The 25555-nt window shown below is 48.7% G+C and overlaps 1 protein-coding gene across 9 annotated transcripts in view; it reads left to right on the top strand.

The window, feature by feature from the left end:
• Positions 1–25555, top strand: part of LOC119972445 (RNA-binding Raly-like protein) — a 1269223-nt gene that overhangs the window by 1076074 nt on the left and 167594 nt on the right. For all 9 annotated transcript variants that reach the window (XM_038809148.1, XM_038809145.1, XM_038809147.1 and 6 more), the window contains one exon: positions 1261–1311. In XM_038809148.1, coding sequence (XP_038665076.1) covers positions 1261–1311 — 51 coding nt within the window. The remainder of the gene's footprint in view (positions 1–1260; positions 1312–25555) is intronic.

Below are 25555 nucleotides of genomic sequence, written 5' to 3'. Positions count from 1 at the left end.
AAATACAATACAGTATATTGTTTAAAAAAATACTTCACCATACAAGTGCCTGTGCTGTACAGTACTTTAGAGTGACCAGATTCCATCTAGTGGCAATGGTTGATCAGTACATTTATCATCTGAAGTCCCAGGACAACTTGCACATCTGCCACTAGCTGGAGCTAGGTAAGGTAAAGTTGCTATAGTCCCAGATGACCGTAGGCTGCTTACCCCTTTGAAGGAGAGAGCTGACTGGTGATGATTTAACCTGATGGTCACCATGCCCCAGGCGAGGGGCAAGGTTGAGAAGGCAGGCCTTTGGAGCCGAGGACTTCAGTGGGAGCTCAGCACCATCAAAGCCAGGAGGGACGGCCACAGCAGAGTGAACAGCCAGGAGAAGAACAGCAGACCCAGGTCCTAAGGCAAGAAGAGAGAGTGGGAGGCAAGACCCAGGAGCGAGTGGGACAGTGGGGGGAAAGGGGCAGTGAAGGCAAGAGTGAAACATTTTGTGAGCAGGAAGGCCACAGAAGAGGCTGTCTATGGCAAATGGCACTAAAATGAAACTAGCATGTTAAATGGATATACTGACACTATTTTATTAGTTACTTTAAAACAAAACAACATTAAGTGAAGGAGCAGTACATGATGACCTATTGTCCGCGAGTCGGCCAATTTTGGGGGTGTATGGGTATGACAGGTGTTACCTTGAGTCAGGCCCACTAAACTTGGCAGGGTCTGTGGCCTCCCACTGTGAGAATACTAGGTTGTGAAAACAGGCACGCAGAAATAATATAATAATCATAACATTGAGGTTTTAGTTGACAATATCTTTGAAATTGGAAGGACCAATTTTTTTCACTGCAGGCTGGCTGAGTTTTCAAAATTTAAAAGGCAGGGGATTTAAATGACCATATGATTTTTGTTTTAACATACATTCATGTTTACTCTTTACAATTCCAAAGAAGTACCTTATCTCTCCAATATAGTACCTGATCGTTCCAAAGAACACTGCTATATTTGGAATTTTTCCTCAAAAGTCTAAAGCCCATGAGTTATGTTCAAAAACCTTTTAAAATTATAGTAGCCTTTGGGAACTGCAGATATGTAAAAAGCTTCCTGTGTTACCTCACCCTCCAATTGACTTCATATTGTTGTACGCTGTAAACAATTTTATTTTCTTTATATTAAATGTATTTTGAATGATCCAAAGATAATCAATTCCTTAAAAATTGGAAAATTGAAATATTTTGTTCTCATTAAAATATATTCTTCCTTTTTCAGCACTGGTTATGACTTTGACTACGATTATTACAGAGATGATTTCTACAGTCGGTATGTATATTTCTACTTCTTTTGTAAGGCGTGCAATATATTAGCGTTACCAATAACTTTAAGTGGTTGGTATGATACCATTTCTAAATTGATCAGCAATAATCAGTACATACACCTTGGTGTTGATGTGGCAAATTAAGGATCAATAACCCCTGATTAAAACTCCTGATTGACAAGTCAGGAGTGTGATGGAATACTCTTCCTTTGCCTAGGTGAGTGCAGATCCAACAATACTAATGAAGTTCCACACATATCCAGAACAAAGCCACCTTTTGATTGGCACCACATTCACCACCTTCGACAGTCACTCCCTTCACCACTCGTGTACTGTGGCAGCCTTGTGTGCTATCTATAAGATGCACTACAGGAACTCGCCAAGCTTCCTATGACAGCATGTTCCAAATCCGTGCCCTTTACCATCTAGAAGGGAAAGTAAAGCAGATGCACAACATTGCCACCTGCTTCCTATCGAACAGCAATGTGGGTGTACCTACAACTCATGACATGCATTGGTTCAATAAGGTGGCTCACCAGCATTTCCTCAAGGGCAATTAGGGATGGGCAAGAAATGCTGGCCTAGCCAGCAAAGCCCACATCCTGTGAAAGAAAAATCTTACAGTTCATTAAAAATACATTCATTGAAAGATGGACAATCTAATCATACACGCCATTATTAAAATTATAAATACAACTTAATAAAGCCTTTAGTGCAAAAGGAGCGGGATTTTGAGAAAAGTATTATATCTTTGAGCAATATAATTGTTTGTTTGTGGCGCTTGGAAATATATGTCTTATGAATGTTTTTCCAGTGCCGTAAAATACCAGTTATTTGTTTGGTAGTATGCAACTTGAGTGCTGCTGAAAAAAATAAGATACATTTTCATCTTGCACTCTTCAAATGTAAAGGGAATAACAATTTGCAAACTTCAACTCTGATTGGTTAAGGCATTTGCATGCACTGGAAGCTCCATATAGTAATCCATAGGGCTCTGTTCTTTGCAGACAGAAAGAACATGTTGCAGCTATTTTAACTAAACAAAATAAGTGACAAGTGTTCACTGTTTCATTCCTCAGGGAAATACCTTGACCTATCAGAGTTAAGCTGCCTGGTTTATATTTCAAACATTGCTTGGCAGTCAACTTGCCAGCTGCCATCAACTAGTACATCCTCCATGGCAACGCTCAACTAATCAGAGTCCAATCCCAACGAATCAGTATTCTCTTCTCATACAGTATAAATTGTATTTCCCTTTACATTTGGTATTCTTGTGAATTGTTCTGATGAGTGAAAGATGAAAAGCTTTGACGAAAAAGTCTCTTTTTGTCAGCAAAATGACAGTTGATCAAAAGCAACTCTGAGAGAACGTACAATGTTCTTAGCAAAATACCAAAGAAACGGAAGCTCGATCAAAGTTTTCAATTACTTTTCCAAATTTGTCTTTAAATACTGATACATTCCTTCATGGAATCAAACTTCCCATGTTATATATCTAACAATGTTGAAATACTACACTAGCTAGAGAATAGTATTTGCTGAGAATTTGGTGATAGACCTGTGGTGAATGTAATATATCGATGTATATATGTTAATTCACACTGTCTTTGCAGTGGCGCTATCCTACCACTAGGGGGAGTAGCGCTGGGAGCACTCAGGAACTTGTACTGGGCTCCACCCTTGGCTCCGCCCATGACTCCTCCCCTTAGTGCAGCTGTATAAATACCCTTGTCCAGAGTCAGCCTGAGTTCACTATGAGTTCATCAACGGGTAACAGGCTGGCTCTGAAGTAAGTCAATTAAAGCCTAGATTCATATCGAAAACACGTGTCTGGTGAATTGATGGTTCCATCAATTTAATCGACTTACGAACAGTAAAGATCGATTATGGAATCGGCCCTCAAGCCTGGACGCTGGAACTCGACCCGCAGGATGCAGAGGCTAAAGAAATCTTCTCCCACTGGATCCGGTGCTTCAAGGCCTACCTGGCAGAAGCAAGCACAGCCGAAACAACAGATGATCAGAAGCTAAGTCTACTGCACGCGAGGGTGAGCCACAGAATCTCTACACAACTAAACTCAGCCAGTTCATATACTGCGGTGCTAGCAGTTCTCGATAAAATTTATGTAAGGCCCATTAATGAAGTTTACGCTCGCCATGTGTTCACGACTCGCCGCCAGCGGCCTACAGAATCACTTGCAGAATTCCTAAGGGAACTCAATAATTTGTCCAATGACTGTAATTACCAAGCGGTTACCGCGGCTGAACACAGGGAATTGGCGGTACGCAATGTTTTTGTAGCGGGCCTCAGGTCTAACTATGTGCGCCAAAGACTGCTGGAAAAGGGGGCCCAGGACTTAGAAACGACTGTGGAAGCTGCTACCACGATGGAGGTCTCCATCCGCAGCCTTAACTCGTTCCCCACGGACCCCGCGACCCAATCATGGGTCCCCGACCAGCGGATCCCCCAGGCCTGTGCTACGCGGCCGCCCAGCCACCATGCTGCCCCGGCCAGCCACTGTGCTGTTCCAGCCAGCCACTACGCTGCTCCAGCCTGCCATTTCTGCGGCCAGAACCAGCACCCGCGGCAGCACTGCCCGGCCCACAACGCGACCTGCAGCAGCTGCAGGCGAAAAGGCCATTACGCAAGAGTGTGCCTCGCAAAAAGGGCCCAGGCTTCCAACTCCCAGCGACTCTCAGTAATTGCTCCCCTCACTCGCAGGCCTGCGGGGCCCGAAACGCTGCGGCCTATGCCCCGACTCCGCCCCCTCAAGCCACGTGCGATCCATGGGGGCCGCCATCTTGGAAAACCTCCACCATGCGGCCAGCCACGTGCGACTCATGGGGGCCGCCATCTTGGACTCCAACTTCCTCGCCACCTGCCACGTGCGACCCACGGGCCCGATCGGCATCTCCGCGCTCGGACAACTCTGCAGAAGAATTCGAATATGAACTCAGAGGGCAGTCATCACGGGGCCACTCCAGCACAGCTGATCGAGCCGCCGACTACCCGCAACTCAGTGCGGTCACCCTGGACCAATCACGACAAAAGAATCTACGAAACTCAATGGCAGAGGTCCATATCAACGGGTACAAAACGCCATGCCTCTTCGACTCCGAGAGCACGGAGAGCTTCATACATCCAGACCTGGTAAGACGCTGTTCGCTCCCCGTTTTCCCCGTGCAGCAAACTATCTCACTCGCTTCAGGCTCCCATTCAGTCCAGATCCAGGGGCGCACCGCCGCGACTCTCACAATCCGAGGCACTAGCTACTCAAAATTTAAACTCTACGTTTTGCCCGAACTCAGCGCGCCACTCTTATTAGGCCTAGACTTCCAATGCAACCTCAAGAGCCTCACCCTCAGCTTCGGAGGGCCCCTACCCCCACTCACGATCTGCAGCCTCGCTACACTGCAAATCCCCCCCCCCCCTCCCCCCTCCTCTCTTTGCCAATCTCACTAAGGACTGTAAACCTGTAGCCACTCGTAGCAGGTGGTATAGCCTGCAGGATAGGGTATTTGTCAGAGCAGCGGTCCGAAGGCTACTCAGTGAGGGGGTTATAGAGGCCAGCAATAGTCCCTGGAGAGCCCATGTGGTGGTCGTTAAGACCGGGGAAAAATTCCGTATGGTGGTCGACTACAGTCAGACCATAAATAGATTTACGCTCCTCGACGCGTATCCCCTCCCCAGGATTGCAGACATGGTAAACCAGATCGCCCGGTACCAGCTCGTTTCCACGGTGGATCTGAAGTCTGCATACCACCAGCCCCCAATCCGCCCAGAGGACCGCCACTACACGGCATTCGAGGCTGATGGCCGCCTCTTCCATTTCCTCCGGGTCCCTTTTGGCGTCACTAATGGGTCTCGGTGTTCCAACGAGCAATGGACCGAATGGTGGACCAGTACGGGCTGCGGGACACGTTCCCGTACTTGGATAACGTTACCATCTGCGGCTATGACCAGCAGGACCATGACGCCAACCTCCACTGTTTTCTCCAGACGGCACAGAAACTGAACCTCACGTACAACAAGGAGAAATGCGTTTTCCGCACAACCAGACTAGCCATCCTCGGCTATGTCGTGGAAAACGGAGTCCTGGGCCCCGACCCGGACCGTATGCGCCCCCTCTTAGAACTCCCTCCCCCTCATTGTCCCAAGGCCGTCAAACGGTGCTTGGGTTTTTTTCCTACTACACCCAGTGGGTCCCTCAATTTCCGGACAAAGCCCGCCCACTCTTTAGGACCACACAATTCCCCCTGTCAGCCGAGGCACGCCAGGCCTTCGACGGCATCAAGGAGGACATCGCCAAAGCGGCCATGCGGGCGGTGGATGAATCCACCCCATTTCAGGTAGAGAGCGACGCCTCAGAGGTCGCTCTTGCAGCCACGTTAAATCAGGCAGGGAGACCAGTTGCATTTTTCTCCCGTACCCTCTCCGCTTCAGTACTCCGACACTCCTCAGTCGAGAAAGAAGCACAAGCCATTGTGGAGGCTATCCGTCACTGGAGGCACTACCTCACAGGTAGGAGGTTCACCCTCATCACTGTGGTGATATGATCTGCATACCTGTCTGCCATTGGGCCAGAACGTCGGCTTACCATTGGCCCTGGTCGGTCATGTGCCTCTCGACCGATTAGCCGAGAGGCTGAGTTAACCACGCCTCCATTAACGAGGTATAAATGGTCAGATGCCTGACGATCATCCTTTCCATTGTAGACGATCGCAGAGCTGTGTTCTAGTCTATTAAAGCCGGACTTTGGTAAATCACTCGCCTCGCATACAATTGATGGTACATCAATTTAATAGACTACGACTTTAAAGATGGAGTTCCGCATCAAGCCCGAATGCCTCCGCATCAGCCTGCAAACTCCGAACTCTGCAGAACTTTTCCAACTCTGGCTGACTTGCCTCGAAGGGTTCCTAGCATCTACAACCACCCTCCCCACCGGGGCACAGAAGCTGCACGTCCTCCACTCCAGCGTGGGTATCGACGCCTACGCAATAACCAAAGAGGAAATGGATTATGATGACGTTATACAAAAGCTAAAAGGACAATTCATCAAACCAGTCAACAGGGTATTCGTTCGACATCTGCTGTCCACCAGAAAGCAGGTCCCCGGTGAGTCTCTAAGCCAATACGCCCGGGCCCTCTATGCCCTGGGGAGAGGTTGCTCCTGTGTAGTGGTCTCGGCTACAGAGCACATGGAGCTACTGATCAGAGACGCTTACGTGGCTGGGATGCTGTCTCCCGTGATCCGCCAGCGGATGCTGGAAAGAGACAAACTCAGTTTAACTGAGACGCTGACTCTCTCCTCCTCTCTGGAGGTCGCAGATCAAAGCACTCGCACCTATGACCCTGGCCAAGCCTCCTGGCACGCTTCCCACCCGCCACCCGCCACTCCCGACCTCCCTCAGGCTTGTGCCGCGGGATGCCCCGATAAATCCGCGGGGCCCCGCTGCTACTTTTGCGGGTTCGCAAAACACCCTCGCTCGCGCTGCCCAGCCCGCACCGCCCTCTGTAAGAGCTGCGGGAAGAAGGGCCACTACTCCACGGTCTGCCAGGCCAAAACGCTGGCTGCGGCGCTTCTGGAAGCTGCACAGCACTCTTCTCCCCTCCCCTCCCCCCCCGCCCCCAGGCCTCTGCGAACGGCCTGTGTGCCTCTCTCTCTCCCCCAGGGCCGCCCCAGCTGCTCCCGACTCGCGCCCCGCCGGCCGACAAGCGCACCTCCCCGGCCCCTCCAGGTCTCTGCCGGCCCGCCGCGCACGTTTCTCCCCCCCGCCCCCAGGCCCCGGCGCCCGACCAGCTCGCCTCTCCGGGCCCTCCCGGTCCCTGCCTGCCCACCGCCCGTACCTCTCCCCCCCGCCCCAGGGCCCCGGCGCCCGAGCGGCTCGCCTCTCCGGGCCCTCCCGGTCCCTACCTGCCTGTCACGCGAATCTGCTCCCCCCCCCCCGGCCCCGGCCTCCTGCACCCGTCCTGCGCGCCTCACCTCCTCCGCTCGCAGCTGCTCCACCCGGCACGCCGGCAACGCTAGCTCCGCCCCCAGCAGCCACGAGGGCTTCCTGGGCGCCGCCATCTTGGGGCGCCGACCACACGTGCGGGTCCTGGGCGCCGCCATCTTGGGGCGCCGACCCTACGTGCGGGTCCTGGGCGCCGCCATCTTGGGACGCCGACCCCACGTGCAGGTCCTGGGCTATTTGGCCGGCAGGAGGTTTACCCTCCTCACAGACCAACGGTCGGTAGCCTTCATGTTTGATAATGCACAAAGGGGCAAGATCAAAAATGACAAGATTTTACGGTGGCGGATCGAGTTGTCCACGTACAACTATGATATCTTGTATCGTCCTGGGAAGCTCAATGAGCCTCCTGATGCCCTGTCCCGCGGTACCTGTGCCAGCGCGCAGACAGTCCGCCTCCGCTCCCTCCACGCAGACCTCTGCCATCCAGGGGTGACCCGCCTACACCATTTCATTAAGGCCCGCAACCTGCCCTACTCCATCGAGGAAGTCAGGTCAGTAACCCGTGACTGCCACATCTGCACCGAGTGCAAACCGCACTTCTACCGCCCCGAGCGCGCGCATCTGATCAAAGCATCCCGCCCCTTCGAACGTCTTAGCATTGACTTCAAGGGGCCCCTTCCCTCTAACAACCGCAACATTTACTTCCTGGCGGTTATCGACGAATACTCCCGCTTCCCCTTCGCCATTCCCTGTCCCGACATGACCACATCGACCGTCATTAAGGCCCTACTCTCCTTCTCACTGTTCGGCTACCCCGTGTACATACACAGCGATCGGGGGTCCTCATTTATGAGCGACGAGCTGCGTCAATTCCTGCTCAACAGGGGTATCGCCTCTAGCAGGACGACCAGCTATAACCCTCGGGGTAACGGACAGGTCGAGCGGGAGAATGGTACCATCTGGAAGACCATACTACTGGGCCTCCGGTCCAGAAATCTCCCTATTTCCCGATGGCAAGAGGTGATCCCCGATGCCCTACACTCTATCCGCTCACTCCTCTGTACCGCAACTAATCAGACACCTCATGAACGTCTTCTTCTTTTCCCCAGGAAGTCATCCTCCGGACTTGGCTGGTCACCCCCAGGCCCATCTTGCTCCGGAAGCATGTGCGGGTGCACAAGTCCGACCCGTTGGTGGAGCATGTCCAGTTACTCCACGCTAACCCGCAGTACGCGTATGTGGAGTACCACGACGGTCAGCAGGACACGGTCTCCCTCCGGGACCTAGCACCCGCCCCCCCCCCCACCACAGACCCCCCCCTCCCCTTTTTCACCCCACTCCGCTTCCCCATCCCTCATCCATGGCGTCTCCGCGGCCAGCTCAGGTGACGGAGACTACTCGAAGTCCATCGCTCCCGGACTCCAGGACATCAGCAGGACCATCGGCCGATCCGACGTCAACCCCTCCACTGCGGCGCTCTGCCAGGACTGATAAATCACTCGCCTCGCGTACAATTGATGGTACATCAATCACCGACCAAAGATCGGTTGCCTTCATGTTCGACAACTCGTAAAGGGGCAAAAAAAAAAAACGACAAAATTCTGAGGTGGAGGATCGAACTCTCCACCTACAATTACGATATCAAATATTGACCCGGGAAGCTCAACAAGCCTCCGGATGCCCTATCCCACGGGACATGCGCCAGCGCGCAGATTGACCGATTGAAAGTCATCCACAATGACCTCTGCCACCCAGGGGTCACCCGGCTCGCCCACTACATCAGGGCCCGAAACCTGCCTTTCTCCAACGAGGAGGTAAAAGCGGTCACCAGGGACTGCCCGATCTGTGCGGAGTGCAAACCGCACTTCTGTAGACCAGACAGGGCCCACCTGGTCAAGGCTTCTAGGCCTTTTGAACGCCTCGCGATTGATTTCAAAGGGCCACTTCCCTCAACTAACAAGAACGTTTACTTCTTAAACATCGTAGACGAGTTCTCCCGTTTCCCATTCGCTATCCCGTGCCCCAACATGACCTCCCACACAGTCATTAGGGCCCTGCATAGCATCTTCACCCTGTTTGGTTTCCCCAGCTACGTACACAGCGACCAGGGTTCGTCCTTCATGAGCGACGAGCTGTGTCAGTACCTGCTCGACAAGGGCATTGCCTCGAGCAGGACTACCAGCTACAACCCCAGGGGGAACGGGCAGATGGAAAGGGAGAATGCGACAGTCTGGAAGACCGTCCTACTGACCCTCCAGTCTAGAAAGCTCCAAGTTTCCCAGTGGCAGGAAGTCCTCCCAGACGCGCTCCACACTATTATGTCCCTTTTGTGTACGGCGACCAACCCGACCTCCCACGAGAGGCTCTTCATTTTTTCCAGGGGCACTACCACAGGGGTCTCACTTCCGGCATGGCTGAGGACGCCGGGCCCCGTACTTCTGAGGAAACACGTCAGGGTGCACAAAACCAATCCCCTTATTGAAAAGGTGCGCCTGCTCCACTCCAACCCCCAGTACACATTCGTCGAGTTCCCTGACAGCCGTCAGGACACAGTATCGCTCCGGGATCTTGCACCCGCTGGATCCAGCGCCCCCTCTACCCCCACAGAAGGACCTCTCACCCTACACCCCATGCTGCTACCCCCTTGCGCTCCACCAGTTCCGCGCCCCCGCGCCACCAGTTCCGCGCCCCCAGTTCCGCGCCCCCGCGCAGGCCAGCCCCCAGCGGCCCCAGTCGAACCAGGAGAGTATGAAGCTCAGATACAACCCTCCCTGGAGTCCGCCATCTTACCCCAGCACACAACACCCATCCAGCCACCGCAAGAGGCTGCAATGCTGGTGCTCTGCAGATCACAGCAGACAATTCGACCACCGGACAGACTGACTTTTTAGACCACCACCCCCACCGGACTTGATTTTTTTGCAGGGGGTGAATGTGGTGAATGTAATATATAGATGTATATATGTTAATTCACACTGTCTTTGTAAGTGCAGTAACGCTATCCTACCACTAGGGGGAGTAGCGCTGGGAGCACTCAGGAACTTGTACTGGGCTCCACCCTTGGCTCTGCCCACGACTCCTCCCCTTAGTGCAGCTGTATAAATACCCTTGTCCAGAGTCAGCCTGAGTTCACTACGAGTTCATCAACGGGTAACAGGCTGGCTCTAAAGTAAGTCGATTAAAGCCTAGATTCATATCGGAAACATGGTTCCATCAAGACCATTTTTCCTTTCCAAAATGTCTTCTGTGAATTGCAGTGCAGAACTTGCAGTTGTCACATTCATGTATTTTGGTAGGTGAACTGGAATTAATCAAGAGATTGTTCTTTAAGGGCAGCACGGTGGCCTAGTGGTTAGCACAACCGCCTCACGGCGCTGAGGTCCCAGGTTCGATCCCGGCTCTGGGTCACTGTCCGTGTGGAGTTTGCACATTCTCCCCGTGTCTGCGTGGGTTTCGCCCCCACAACCCAAAAATGTGCAGAGTAGGTGGATTGGACATGCTAAATTGCCCCTTAATTGGAAAAAATAATTGGGTAATCTAAATTTATAAAAAAAAAAAATTAAAAAAAAAAAAAAAAAAGAGATTGTTCTTTAAAACTGCAAAAGATATGAAAAGTTTTTTGGGAAGTGAATCTAAAGCCTTTTCGGCAAAGAATTTTAATCACATTGCTTTAAATATTTCATGCATGGCGGGCAGAAATATAAAAAAACTAGCTTACCGATTTACTTCAAGTACAATTGAACATCTGGGGCAGGATTCTCCGACCCCCCCCAGATTCCGGGCCGTGCTGTGTCCATGCTGCACCCCAGCAGCCATCATTGACAAGGTGTCCATGAAGTTGAGTATTGCAGTCACCTCATCTGCCACTGGTGGGGACGGGACGGTCATAGGCAACAACAGACGGCTGAGGCATGGGCAGTCTTCACAGGCTATGAAGGCCAACATACCATTTGCCGCCTTTACTGCCTGCTGTACCTGCATGCTTACCTTCAGTGACTGGTGGACGAGGACACCCAAGTTTTGCTGCAAGTACCCTCTCTTAATTGATAGCCATAGGAATATAATCTGCCTTCCTGTTTTTGCTACCAAAGTGTTAACCTCACATTTATCCACATTATACTGCATCTGGCATGCATTTGCCCATCACTCAACGTGTCTAAATCACACTGAAGCATCTCTGCATCCTCCTCAGAGCTTACCCTCCCACCTAGCTTTGTGTCATCTGTGAATTTGGAGATATTACATTTAGTTCCCTCATCTAAATCATGAATATATATTTTGAATAGCTGGGGTCCTAGCACCAGTTCCTGTAATACCCCACAAGTTCACTGCCTGTCATTCGGAAGAAGACCCATTCATTTCTACTTTGTTTCCTGTCTGCCAACCAGTTTTCTATCCATATCAATAAACTACCCCAAACCCCGTACCCTAAGCCTCCTCATCAACTCTGCTAGTTACATACCATATATATATAATTTAACAGTGCAGAAAGAGGCCATTCGGCCCATCGAGTCTGCACCGACCCTTGGAAAGAGCACCCTACCTAAGCCCGTACCTCCACCCTATCCCTGTAACCCAGTTACCCCACCTCACATTTTTTGTGGTCACTAAGGGCAATTTATCATGGCTAATTCGCCTAACCTGCACATCTTTGGACTGTGGGAGGAAACCGGAACACCCGGAAGAAACCCACGCAGACACGGGGAGAACATGCAGACTCCGCACTGACAGTGACCCAGTGGGGAATCGAACCTGGGACCCTGGAGCTGTGCAGCAACTGTGCTAACCATTATGCTACCATGCCCCTCCGTACATTCCGGAAGGTTTGCAATAGATTTTTCAAGCATGAACTCCCTTTTGTAAATCCATGCTGACTCCCGTACCAGCCTCCCCGAACAGGCGCCGGAATGTGGCGACTAGGGGCTTTTCACAGTAACTTCATTTGAAGCCTACTTGTGACAATAAGCAATTTTCTTTTTTTTTTTCACTCTGTTCAATCTTGCCATTGTTTTTTCAGTGCTCTGCCATAAAACCTTTGATAATGGACTCTAGAATTTACACCACTACCAACGTCTGGCTGACTGGTCTATAATTCCCTGTTTTCCCTTGACCTCCCTTTTTAAATAGTGGGGTTACATTCGCTACCCTCCAATCTGTAGGAACTGTTTCAGAACCTATAGAATCTTAGAAGATGACCACCAATCCACTATCAGCAGGGCCGCTTCCTTCAGGAGGTCAGAGGCTGGGTATTGTGAGGCAACTAACTCATACCCAGCTGCAGCTCCAACATAACTCAAAAAGTTTGACACCATCCGAAATGAACTAGCCCGCTTGGTCAGAAGCTTATGCAGCACTTTTTTTAAAATTTTAGAGTACCCAATTATTTTTTTCTCCAATTAAGGGGCAATTTAGAGTGGCCAATCTACCTATCCTGCACATCTTTGGGTGTTGGGGGCGAAACCCACGCAGACACGGGGAGAATGTGCAAACTCCACACGGACAGTGACCCAGGGCCGGGATTCGAACCCGGGTCCTCAGCGCCGAGGGCAGCATTGCTAACCACTGTGCCACCGTGCTGCTCATTATGCAGCACTTTGAACATTCACTCTCTCAATTGCCAGTACACAGTGCCAACAGAATCATAGAATCCCTACAGTGCAGAACATTCCGCTCATCGAGTCTGCACTGACCCTCTGAAAGAGCACTCGGCCAAGCCCACTTCCCTGCCCTATCCCACTAAACCCTTAACCTAATCTACACATCCCTAGACACGAAGGGGAAATTTAGCATGGCTAATTTACCTCACCTGCACATCTTTGGACTGTGGGAGGAAACTGGAGCACCCAGAGGAAACCCATGCACATGGGGAGAACGTGCAAACTCCACACAGTCACCCAAGGTCAGAATTGAACCCAGGTCCCTGGCTCAGTGACACAGCAGTGCTAATCACTGTGCCACTGTGTGTACCATCTACAAGATGCATTATAGCCACTCATCTAGGCTCTTTCAACAGCACCTTACAAACTCATGCTAAATAAGATAAGAGGCCCTGGTGTTAGGGAAAGGTACCGGCATGCTTAAAGGATTAGTTGACAGGCAGAAGACAGAGAGTGGTGATAAAGATGTGGGGCGTGATTCTTCCAGCCCTGCACCGGGCTGGAGAATCGCAGCAACCGCGCCACGCCGCCACACTGCCCCGGCGCACAGTTCTTCGAGGAGCGGCCTATGGGGGCCAGGAACGGTAGTCCCCGCGCCCGTTTCGCACTGTCGTGAAACGCAGCGGCGTTCACGACGACGTGAACACGTAGTCTCCATTTCGGAGAATCGCGCCCGTGCTTTTCAGAATGGCAGCCGGTGACTGATGGTGTTCCGCAGGGGCAATGCTGGGACCACAGCTATTCACGATATACATTAATGATATGGAAGAAGGAAATGAGGGCATTGCTACATTTGGAGATGATACAAAGATATATAGAGGGACAGGTTGTGGTGAAGAAGCAGAGAGGCTGCAGAAGGACCTGGACAGGCTAGGAAAGTGGGCAAAGAAGTGGCAGATGGAATACAATGTAGAAAAGTGTGAGGCTATACACTTTGGTAGGAAAAATAGAGGCACAGGCGATTTTCTAAATGGGAAAAGGCTTTGGAAATCATAAGGCTCTCGTCAGACCCAATTTGGAATATTGTGAGCAGTTTTGGACCCCATATATAAGGAAGGATGAGCTGGCCTTGGCGAGGGTCCAGAAGAGGTTCACAAGAATGATCCCTGAAATGAAGGAATCCCTGTCATCTGAGGAACGTTTGAGACTTTGGGTCTGTACCAATTGGAGTTTAGAAGGATATGGAGAGGGGGGGGGGGGGGGGGGGGGGGGGGGAGGAGTGATCTCAGTGAAACTTACATAATACTGAGAGGCCTAGGTCGAGTGAACATGGAGAAGATGTTTCCACTGGGGCAAGAAACTAGAAACCGAGGGTACAGCCTCAGACTGAAGGGACGATCCTTTAAAACTTAGTTGAGGAGGAATTTCTTCAGCCAGAGAGTGGTGAGTCTGTGAAACTCTTTGCCGCAGAAGGCTGTGGCGGCCGAGTCGCCCAGTGTCTTTCAGTCAGAGATAGATAGGTTCTTGATTAATACGGGAATCAGGGATTATGGAGAGAAGGTAGGAGAATGGGGATGTGAAACATATCAGTCATGAATGAAAGGCAGAGCAGACACAATCGGCCGAATGGCCTAATTCTGCTCCTGTGTCTTGTGGTCTTATGATCTCCATTACCTGGAAGGAAAAGGCCCAGCAGACACATGGGAACACCACCAGATGCAAGTTCCTCACCATCGCCACGTGGAACTATATCAACATTCCTGCACTCTTACTGGGCCAGACCCTGTAACCCCCTCCCGAACAGCACTGTGGGTGTTCCTACATGGCAGGATTTGCAATAGTTCAAGAACGGTGGCTTATCAAATCTGCTCAAGGGCAATTATTGCTGGCCTTGCCAGTGACAATTTACAAGAATTAATAAATAATCATAATAATTTATACATTGATATAAATTACCTAGAAATGGGTGTATGGGACACAGTTTCAGAATTTGCAGGTGCACAGAAACTGTGGACTTTGAAGAAGGTAGTGATAGGCATCAAGGGGACATAGGCTGATGGAATGGGCGAAAATGTGGCAGACAACATTTAAAGTAGAGAAATGTGAAGTCATAAATGTTGATAGGAAGAACAATATAAAATTACAGGTACAATTCTAAATGAAATTCAGGAAGAGAGCACTGGGAATTTTATGTCCTCGTATTGTAGGGTGTGGCAGAGCCAGTTAAGAAATTGGTTAAATAAGTGGAAGAGTCACAGAGCCAAGGACCTGGGTTCGATCCCAGGCCCGGGTTACTGTCCGTGTGGCGTTCACACATTCTCCCCGTATCTGCGTGGGTCTCACACCCACAACCCCCAAAAGATGTGCAGAGTAGGTGGATTGACTCGGCTAAATTGCTCCTTAATTGGGAAAAAACGAAGTGGGTACTTAAAATTTATTTTTAAAAAAATAAAAAAAGAGAAAAACAAAGCAGAAGAGATCCTGTGCTTTCTAAATAGAAGTATAGAATCCAAACTTGAACCTTTACAAAACACTGGCTCAGTCTCAACTGGAATATTGTGTCCAGTTCTGGACACTTTGTGATGAATGTGAAGACTTTAAAGAGAGTGCAGAAAAGATTCAGGAGAATGGTTCCAGGAATGAAGAACTTGAGTTACAAAGGCATTTCGACTGTTCTCCATTAGCAATGAAGGTTGAGAGATTTGCAAGAGATATTCAAAATTATGAGGGAGAAAGAGTAGATGGAGAGAAATTGGCAGGAGGGTGAGAACTGGATGAACACAGATTGAAGGTGAATTGCAAAAGACAATAAAGATAAATCTTTTTCAGACAACAAGTGGATGGGATCTGGACTGCACAGCTTAAGAGTGGTGAATGAAAATTCAACTGTGAATTTCAAGAGAATTGACACCTGAAGACAAAATCTTTATGAGACTACAGGGAATGGATAGGGTAGCAGGATTAGCTGAGATGTCCCCACAGAATGCCGATCCAGACGTGACAGGCCGGATGGCCTGATCTTTTGCTGTAACCCATTCAATGATTTTGATGATAACTTTAAAATTGGAGTAAGGCCACTATGTCTTCTTTACACCAAGTGCAATGGAAATCAAAAACTCTCTGCCCCAAAATGCAGTTGAGGTTCAATTGAAAACTTCAGAACTGAGGTTGACAGACATTGTTTTGTTAAGCAAGGATATTCAGAGACATGGAACCAAGGTGAGTAAAAGGAGTTATGATATAGATCATCCACGATTTAATGAAATGTTGGAACAGGCTCAAAGGACTGAAAGGTTGATTCCTGTTCCTATGTGCCTAAGCTCTCAGCGCCCCCAATAGAGGCAGCTATCCTCCTTCACCACCTCTCTCCCAGATGTGCTCTTACCTATCCTAACACAATTAATTTTCCTGCTCAGTGACCTTTCCCTGCATCCAGTCACTTCTACTGTAGCCCATGGTTCCAGCCATGATCTCCTTTCCACTGCGTATTTTATTTTGTACACTGTATTTTTAATTTTGCTTTTGTTGTTTCATATCACAATTCAATTGTAAGATATTAGGGACTCTGAAGAATGCAGACTGCTTTTCTGCCACAAGGATGCATGAAATAATGTGAATAGCTCACTTATTTAGTTTAATGTAGGATGACTTTTAGTTCCTCAGGAATACAACTCTTTGACAACTAAGGCTTGTCAATGCTGAGTCATAGCGGTTGAAATTCAGTCGTGCGAACCTCTGAAAGCATAACTGATTCTACGAAAATGCAAATGATGGTGCCATCTGACTAATTGTGACACAATTTAATTTTATCTGTTCATAGTCTTAATGAATATTCTAGTGTGCTTTAAGGTGAAATATGAGAACTCATTAAAGTGCTCAGTTGCACCTTAAATTATAATTCCTTTAATGCCCTCAATCTGCTATCTAATGTAAAATATGCTGATATGCTGGACCGCACATGCAAAGCATATATCATTATTAAAATAATAAAGCTCATTATTAAAATAAGATGCGAAGAAACTGTAAATTATTCTGTTTTCAAAATACGTGTCCATCTTGTTCCGTTTTATTTTCATAAAAGGGATAAATTCAATTTTACCATAATTCCTGACCACATAATGAAATCACATTTTTGTAAATAACTTACTTCAAAACTATATGTTCTCATGATTTTGTTAGTGGCTTATTAATCACAGAGGAAAACAGAATTTTGACTTTGTCATTTAAAGCTCTGGGATCTCATTTTAATTTTCTGACACTGCTGGAATCTGCCCAATTTTCTGGACTGTCTTGCTGGGGGGTATTTGGCGCTCCAGTTTTTTGAGGGGCGGATTCAGCAGTGGGGATGGAAAATCCCTCAGGAGTCCCCAAAACAGGATTAACACCGGTGGTATTTCCTGTTGCCATTTTCCTCGCACCCCCCAGCAATGGCGTAATGGGTATCCTAGGTGGAACGTCGAGATCCCCATCTAAATACATTTAAATATCATTACCAGCAGGCCTTAACGACCCCCCCCCCCCCCCACACACACACACACACACACCGACCCCATTAAATTGTCCATTCATGTCACCAATAACAGGAGGTCCCTCATAACTTGCACTTGCCGAGCAGAATCCACCTGGAGTACAGTTCCCGGGGGGAGAGGGCACTCTCCCCATGGTACTGCCCACTGGCACTGCCTCCAGGCATAGTGTTGGGGAATGTTCCCTGGAGGGGTGGGGGAGGGGGAAATTCTGTGGTGAGGGGGTGGGTTTCTTTTTTTAAAATCTGAGTGTTGTTTTAAAAGGGCGGCCTGATCTTTTTGAAAGCCCACCTCACTAGCATGACATAGCGCAGCCTACCCCTTAACCTTTATTTTTGACGAAGTGGCTAAAAACACGGCAGAGGAAGCCATCCTTGAGGCTGTTTTTCCCGCCCGCTGCACCACTCTGTAAAGCCAGCCAGAACATTCCGCCCGTGGTCTTCACAACTACTTGCTGCAACCTGCAGAGGAAAATCTCTTTACAATGTAGCAACAAGTACTCGGATTGAAAAGCGTTCTTGAATTTGCTTTCAACTATCATTAGCCTACTGCATGTTGACAGTGTTTCATTAACAGGGGCTGTCAGTAAATTCAAATACATCAGTAAATTCAGGCAACAGAATGACAATAAACTAAGGGTGATGAGGACAAGAAGCATTTGAGTGCTGATAGACATTATGCACGCATCTGCTTCACTCTTGAACATTTAACAACTTAAATTAATAAGTCAGCATTGAAATAGAGGACAACATTTTGAAACACGATTCCATCTGTTCTCTGCTAATATTCACATTCAGGGTACCAGTCATTAGACATTGTACCGGCATCTGCATCACTGACTAAGAACTGGCGCCTTGAATGTGCATTTCATTAAAGAGCAGATCCGATCATGTCTTGTGTCTCTTCTGTCTTTCATCTTGGAAGGATGAAATTTCTAGCCTGGTAGTTATCATGAACTCCAGAAATTGCACTGTTCCCTGCATCTCTGTGTTCTAAATAAGCCAAGCAATGTATGCTAGCAGTGCAGCACCCATAAGCTAATATTTTAAAACCAGAGGTGTGAAAGACATCGGACAAACTCAGCAGCTGCACTAGCAATGTGACCCATATCCAAATTCAGGCCCAGGGATTGTAGTGTGTGTCGTGTTAGGTACACTGATCAAACACTGGCTGCAACTGGATGCAGCTTAGATCAGAAAGATACTCCAGACCTTGAAGTTAGTTCAATCAGGTTTATTGAACTAATAGCACAGTTCCCTGTGAGTTCGACTCCCTGCTAAATTTAGTGTGGTTACTGTGTCTGACTGAACCACACTCGCTCTTCGCCACGTTGTGGAGGTGTGAGATTGTAACAATACCCTTGACTGACTCTCCAGATGTTCATCAGTGGAAAGAGGTGGAGTGTGAGTGCCTTGTATATTTTATAGTCCGATCCCACCCCCGAGTGTCCTGCCTGCTTATTGGTCATGTCCTGTTTTCTGTGTCCATTAGCTGCTTGTCTGGATATCATTATGTGTGTGTGTCTGCATATCATGACAGTGTGTAAATGGATTTGGAGCAACAGAAAGGGCTCCCTCTCCGTAGATCTTCTTGTACAAAACCTTAAAAAATAATCAATGTAAGTGTTTTAAAATCTGTAACTATTTCAAAAAGATGTCTTAGCTTGCAAATTAATTGCTTCGCAACATTTTATCTGCTGAAGATTATTTGAAGATGTCCCAGCCAGAGCATTGGAATGCAGCAAATTTGTCACCTATCTTAACATGAGGCAGGGGATTAATTAACCACCGAATTGTAGAAGAGGTGAGCCTTGCTTGAACGGGCGGAGAACTGTTTGAAAGTATTAGAAGCGCTGATTTAAGGGAGCATCTTTAGGACCATGAGCTGATCTAAAACAGTCAGCATGCCTTGTTGGAGTTTGCTTTGTGAAATTGTTGGATTTTTTTTGAATAGATAACAGACCTAGCAGTTAGAGGTGAATGTTGTCTACCTGAATTTTAAAATAAAATTGACAGTGTCCCGTATAATATGCTACCTCGTAATATCCTAATGCATGGGATGAATGGGAATTTCTTAAAATAGCTTGACAAATCATTGGTTAGTAGTTAATGAATGAATTGTTAGCTATCTGGTGGGCAGGTAGTTACTATTGGAGTGACAGAGGTTCCCAAGGATCAGTGCAGGGGCTTCTTTATTCATCATTGGTTTCGAAAGAATTCTGTACAAATTTGCAGATTATACTATATGAGGAGCTTTAGCAAATGATAAATGATGAATTTCATTGCACACAAATTTATAACCTTCAGCAATGGACAGACAAATGGCAAACACAATTTAACAGAGAGAGTAATGCAGGTAGTGACACTTACAATGATTATAAATTGTCACTCTGGGGAATTCTCCCAAAATTGACTAAGGGCGCAATCTTCCGGCCTTGTTACACTCGCGCTCAAGCGAAATAAGGCCGGTGAATAACGGGAGAGGCCAAAAGCGCCAAACAGTTTGCGATGTGACTGGCACGCTCCCCGAGGCGAAATCGGTGGCGAGAAATTAATTATCATCATTTAAGCGCATTTTCATACAATTAACAAGGGTTAACACCCTAATCCAATAGCCTCCTGTCATTCAACGGCCTCCTCAGCAAGTGGTCATGCTGGCGCCAATTAGTACTCCTTTTTAAAAATGTGAATCTGGTGGAAGGGCTTCTGAAGGGAGCTGAGAAGGTGAGAAGCCATCTTTGCTCACAGACAAAGAGCCCGGGGCTGCAGTGCTTGTTGCCCCAGTGCTCAGTGGCAAATGGTGGACCCTCGGCTGGTGGAGGGGGTACCCAGTGCAGGGATGGGCTGCCATAGGAGGGTGGGCGGCTCTGGGTTTGCTGCACAACAAGCCAACCCCTGGATCGTGTGTACCCGTTCTGAGGGTAACCCTTGTCCCTGCCTGTCTGCCCCATCGATCACCCTTAACCCCTACTGACTGCCAAGGCCTCTGGCTGCGCAGCTAAAGGCTATAGCCTCCAGGGAATTGGAAATTGTGGTTAAGTGAGCACTTAAGTGAGGGTCCCAGGTTCGATTCCTGGCTTGGATCACTGTCTGTGTGGAGTCTGCACATTCCCCCCTTGTCTGTGTGGGTTTCCGCCGGGTGCTCCAGTTTCCTCCCACAAGCCCCGAAAGTCGTGCTGTTAGGTGCATTCTTCCTCAGTACACACAAACAGGTGACTCGGGGATTTTCATAGTAACTACATTGCAGTGTTAATGTAAGCCTACTTGTGACAATAATAAAGATTATTATTACTATTACGTCACACAACCCAACTGTACTCCGGTGGGTGGGCCTGTAGCATGTGGGAGTCATTGCCTAGCATTCCAATCTGACCTGGGGATGGGACACAGCTCCAGGGCACATGTCCATGGCCGGAGGGTGGGTGAGTGCCATGGGAAGGGGGCCATGCCCGGTCAATGTTGTGAGCGGGTATCCGGGGTACAGGGCCTGGGGCCCGGTGAGCGGGTCCCCCTGCGGCCGGAGTACTTGGGCAGGGCATTCCAGGTAGGGGCGAGTTGCGGGGGGGGGGGGGGGGGGGGGGGGGGGGGGGGGGGGGGGGGAATCAGTTGGAAATGGAGGGTCCGGCCTGGGAGCCACCACTGTTTGTCAGTCTAACACCCTCTCCCAATTCTTTAGATATTGAACGCTATGGCAGGGATGTTGGACACAGAGGTTGCTCTCAAGGTGCTGATGCTATGTGATTCAGCCAGAGGCCAGAGAAGGTAGCAGCCCATATGCTGGACCATGCCACATTCCCTGAGGACCTGGCCATCCATCAGGCCAGGGAGGGACCCAGAGTGTGAGTCCTGCGATAGCCCAGGGTGTACAGGCATCGCTGGTTATTTGAACAAATAACGGACAACACGTGCTGCAGGAGGCTCCACCTCAACAAGGAGACAGTGCGGCACCTGTGCCATTTCCTCACGGATTTGACACCACGTAGAGCAGTAGGACTCCCGCTCCCAGTGGCCCTCAAGGTCACTGCAGCCCTGAACGTTTACGCTAAGGGATCATTCCAGTGCTCGAGGGGGGACCTGTGTAGTATCTCACAGGCCACAGCCCACAGGTGCATCCAGCAGGTCACGAATGCCCTGCGCGGAAGACTACATCCATTTTGACATGGTCCAAGCCCAACAGGATGTTCGGGCAGCAGGTTTCTATGCCATCCCCGGGAGTGCCCAGGTCCAGGGAATCATAGATGCCACGCACGTTGCCCTGCATTCACTGGGTCATCTGGGAGTCCCTCACATTAACAGAAAGGGGTTCCGCTCTCTTAACATCAACTCGTCTGCGACCACCAGATGAAGATAATGCACATGTGTGCACGCTTCCCGGGGAGTGTGTATGACAGCTACATCCTGGGCCAGTCAGTCATCCCTGCCCTCTTCGAGGAGCACCCCAGGATGGGCGGGTGGCTTTTGGGGGATGAGGGATATCCACTGAGGACTGGCTCATGACGCCAGTGCGGAAGCCGGAGACCGAAGCAGAGACCCGATACAATGAGGCCATGAAGTGATTCGGGCTGTCATTGAGTGGTGCGTCAGACTCCACAAGATTCGATTCCGATGCCTCAACTGTTCCGGTGGTGCACTCCAGTACACCGCCTAGAGGGTCGCCCCCTTGTTGTGGATTCTGACATGGCTAGCCCAGCAGAGTTAGCTTCAGATGATCATGGTCTCGATGCAGGTGCTCTTGGCTCCTTCAAGGACACTGATGTTAGTATACCTGTCCTCCCAGCTGATGCAGAAAATCTGTCTCAAACAATGGTGATAGGTATCTCTCCAGGGCCTTGAGATGGTGTCTGTGTGTAGTCCAGGTTTCTGAGATACAAAGATGGCCGTCTTGAACACGAGGAACTTGGTATCACCACGGATATCGCGGACATCAAAGATTCTCATCCTTAGGCACCTGAATCACGTGGATTGGCTACAAATTTGGATCCCCGCATCAATGCCAGCCTGAGAGGTGAGTTGGCGGCCAGGTACAGGAAATGTAGAAAAGTGTTGTTGCAATTGGTGTTGCTGAGACCACATCTGGAGTATTGTGTCCAGCTTTGGTCTCCTTTTTTGAGGAAGGATGCGATGGCATTGGAGGCAGTTCAGAGGACGTTCACTAGATTGATGCCGGGGATGAAAGGGTTGGCATAGGAGGAGAGATTAAACAATTTGGCCTTATACTCGCTGGAGTTTAGAAGGAAGACAGGGGATCTGATTGAGGTCTATAGGGGCTAGTTTAGCACAGTGGGCTAAACAGCTGGCTTGTAATGCAGAACAAGACCAGCAAAGCGGGTTCAATTCTCGTACCGGCCTCCCAGAACAGGTGCCGGAATGTGGCGACTGGGGGCTTTTCACAGTAACTTCATTGAAGCCTACTTGTGACAATAGCAATTATTATTATAAAGTCAACTTAGACTAATTTTCCCCCTTTTAGGGCAATCTAGAATTAGAGGTCACAGATCTAGTTTGAGAGGCGGTAAATTTAAAACTGAGATGAGGAGGCACTACTTCTTGCAGAGGGTGATGAATCAGTGGAACTCGCTGCCCAATATTGCGGTTGAATCGGAGTTATGAAAGGGTTTAAAGAAGGAGATGGATATATTTCTGATTTTAAAATGGGTTAAAGGGATATGGGGAACAGGTAGGGAGGTGGATTTGACAACAGGAAGAGATCAGCCATGATCTGATTGAATGCAGAGCAGGTTCAAAGGGCTGAACTGCCAATTTCTGCTTGTAATTCCTATGTTCCATATTTGGTCGGGTTTCTCTGTTGATCTTGATGAACCAATCAGAGACTGGTTCTTCCCTTGGTGCAGTTGGTGTTAGTACACCCTGGGAAATTGTGCAGTCACTTCCTGCCCCACAGACGCCAGAGTCACAACACAAGTGAATTAACCAATAATTCTTTTCAAAATTCCCAAAGTCTTTGGCCCTTTGCTGCCCAATAATTGCAGTCACCATGTTTGTAAGTTGAAACACAATTATTGTTTATTTATAACAAGAATAAATGGAGTAATACACAGCAAATACAGTTAGTTAAATATTAATAACAACCTAACTCCAATTTTGACTTGCCTCTCCACCTGCTACTCACACACACACACACACATACACACAAGACAGACAAACACACAAAAGTGGAATGAAACATAAATGAGTCTTCGTTTTAGCTGATGGTTCCTTGCAGGCATTCTCCACAGTAAGCTTGTCAATCACAGTCCTTACTTTGTAGCCTGTACTCACAATATTCCTGGAGAGACACAATATTCCTGGAGAGCCATAGTCCCTGTTTCATCAGACTTTGCTTTCAGTTCATGGCCTGCCTTCAACTCCTGTTTTCAGGGTTCCAGGCTTACTGGAGAGAGATTTAGCTGGATTTTTTTGAAGAGGCTTAGCAATAGCTTTCTGAACAGGATTTTGTTTGATCTTTTCCACTGCAAGAATATCCAATCACCACCAGTTTCTGAGCAGAGCACAGCCTTTTGGACGATTTCATTGACCATCAGCCAAATTAGTCAAATTGATTCATCCCCGACTCAGGCAAGTCGACAATCACCATGAATTTGTTAACTTCTATCTTTATTAATGACAACCACAATGCGCGAGTGTGTTCCACGTATTGGACAACTAACCACACAAGTATTTAGTATAATCACAGTTTATTATTGAACATAGGATTAGTTCTATACTTAAGAAATTACATTCTACTACACATTAGACTATATCTAGCAGTTTAAGCGACCTTTACTTAACTTCCAAATGATCGGCTCTGGGCAGGTTAGATAAGGTCTTTATCTGGTTCCCCACGTGTGGCGGCTGGAGGTTGTTTGGTTCATCTAGGCTGAGTGTTGTCTTTCAGTGGAGATCGCGGGTCCTTGTATTTGGCTGGTTGATGTGTTGCAGTTGGATGACAGAAGCCGGTCCCCCAAAAGAGACAGAATGTTGGTTGCGCAGTTCTTCTTAATCTCCGGTCTTTCGCGCTCTTTTGGCAGTCCCAGGTAGGGATCCAATGGATCGATAGGATTTCAATCACCCTAATCGATTCTGGCCTATTAGGGGCGGGTACCTTGATGGCTGGGCGGGCCTTAGTTGGTCATGGCCGTTAGTGCCCAAGGCACGTAGGCACTCCCAAATAAGGCAAACAGATGCCCCCAAATCTGCCACTAATGGTAAGTTTCAATCTGGAGCCCATTGTCCTGGAGAGACCTATGAGAGGCCTCAAGCAGGTGCGAGTTTCTGTATGTGTTGTTGTTTGCAATATACACAAGTTGTGTCCTATCTGTGTCCTAACCTGAACATAATTCCCATCATCCATGGCGGGCGGCCATTTTAAATGGCCACAAATTAAAATACAAGGCTGCCTTAAAGATACATCCATAGAACCAAAAACGTAATGGTAAAAATAAAAGAAAGAGGGAAACAAGGGAATAGACGGATTCTTTGTATGCTTCTGTGAAGGAGACAAGCATGACTATGATGTCATCTACAAACTGAAGTTCCACGAGCGATGTCAGTGTCATTATCTTCTTGGATTTCAACTGGTTGAGGGTGAAATGTTTTCCGTCATCTTGTAGACGATGTCCATTCTACTGGGAAGCTTGTTCTTGGCAAGTGAAGGATGGTGATGAAGGTCGAGGAAAGGGTGGGAGCAATGACACATTCCTGCATGACTCCAGTCTCAACCTCAAAGATTTCTGTCTTATTTCTGTGGGTGGTGACTATCGCCGACATCTTATTGTAGAGGATTCAGAAGATGATGATGAATTTCTCAGGACACCCAGTCTTTAGCACGGTAGCATTGTGGATAGCACAATCGCTTCACAGCTCCAGGGTCCCAGGTTCGATTCTGGCTTGGGTCACTGTCTGTGCGGAGTCTGCGCATCCTCCCCGTGTGTGCATGGGTTTCCTCCGGGTGCTCCGGTTTCCTCCCACAGTCCAAAGATGTGCAAGTTAGATGGATTGGACATGATAAAATTGCCTTTAGTGTCCAAACTTACCCTTAGTGTTGGGTGGGGTTACTGGGTTATGGGGATAGGGTGGAGGTGTTAACCTTGGGTAGGGTGCTCTTTCCAGGAGCCGGTGCAGACCCGATGGGCCGAATGGCCTCCTTCTGCACTGTAAATTCTATGATCTA

The sequence above is a fragment of the Scyliorhinus canicula genome, chromosome 10 (genome assembly GCF_902713615.1).
Source record: "Scyliorhinus canicula chromosome 10, sScyCan1.1, whole genome shotgun sequence".
NCBI classification, from domain to species: Eukaryota; Metazoa; Chordata; class Chondrichthyes; order Carcharhiniformes; family Scyliorhinidae; genus Scyliorhinus; species Scyliorhinus canicula.
The sequence above is the reverse complement of the archived record's forward strand: the minus strand, read 5'-3'. Positions and strand labels throughout refer to the sequence as shown.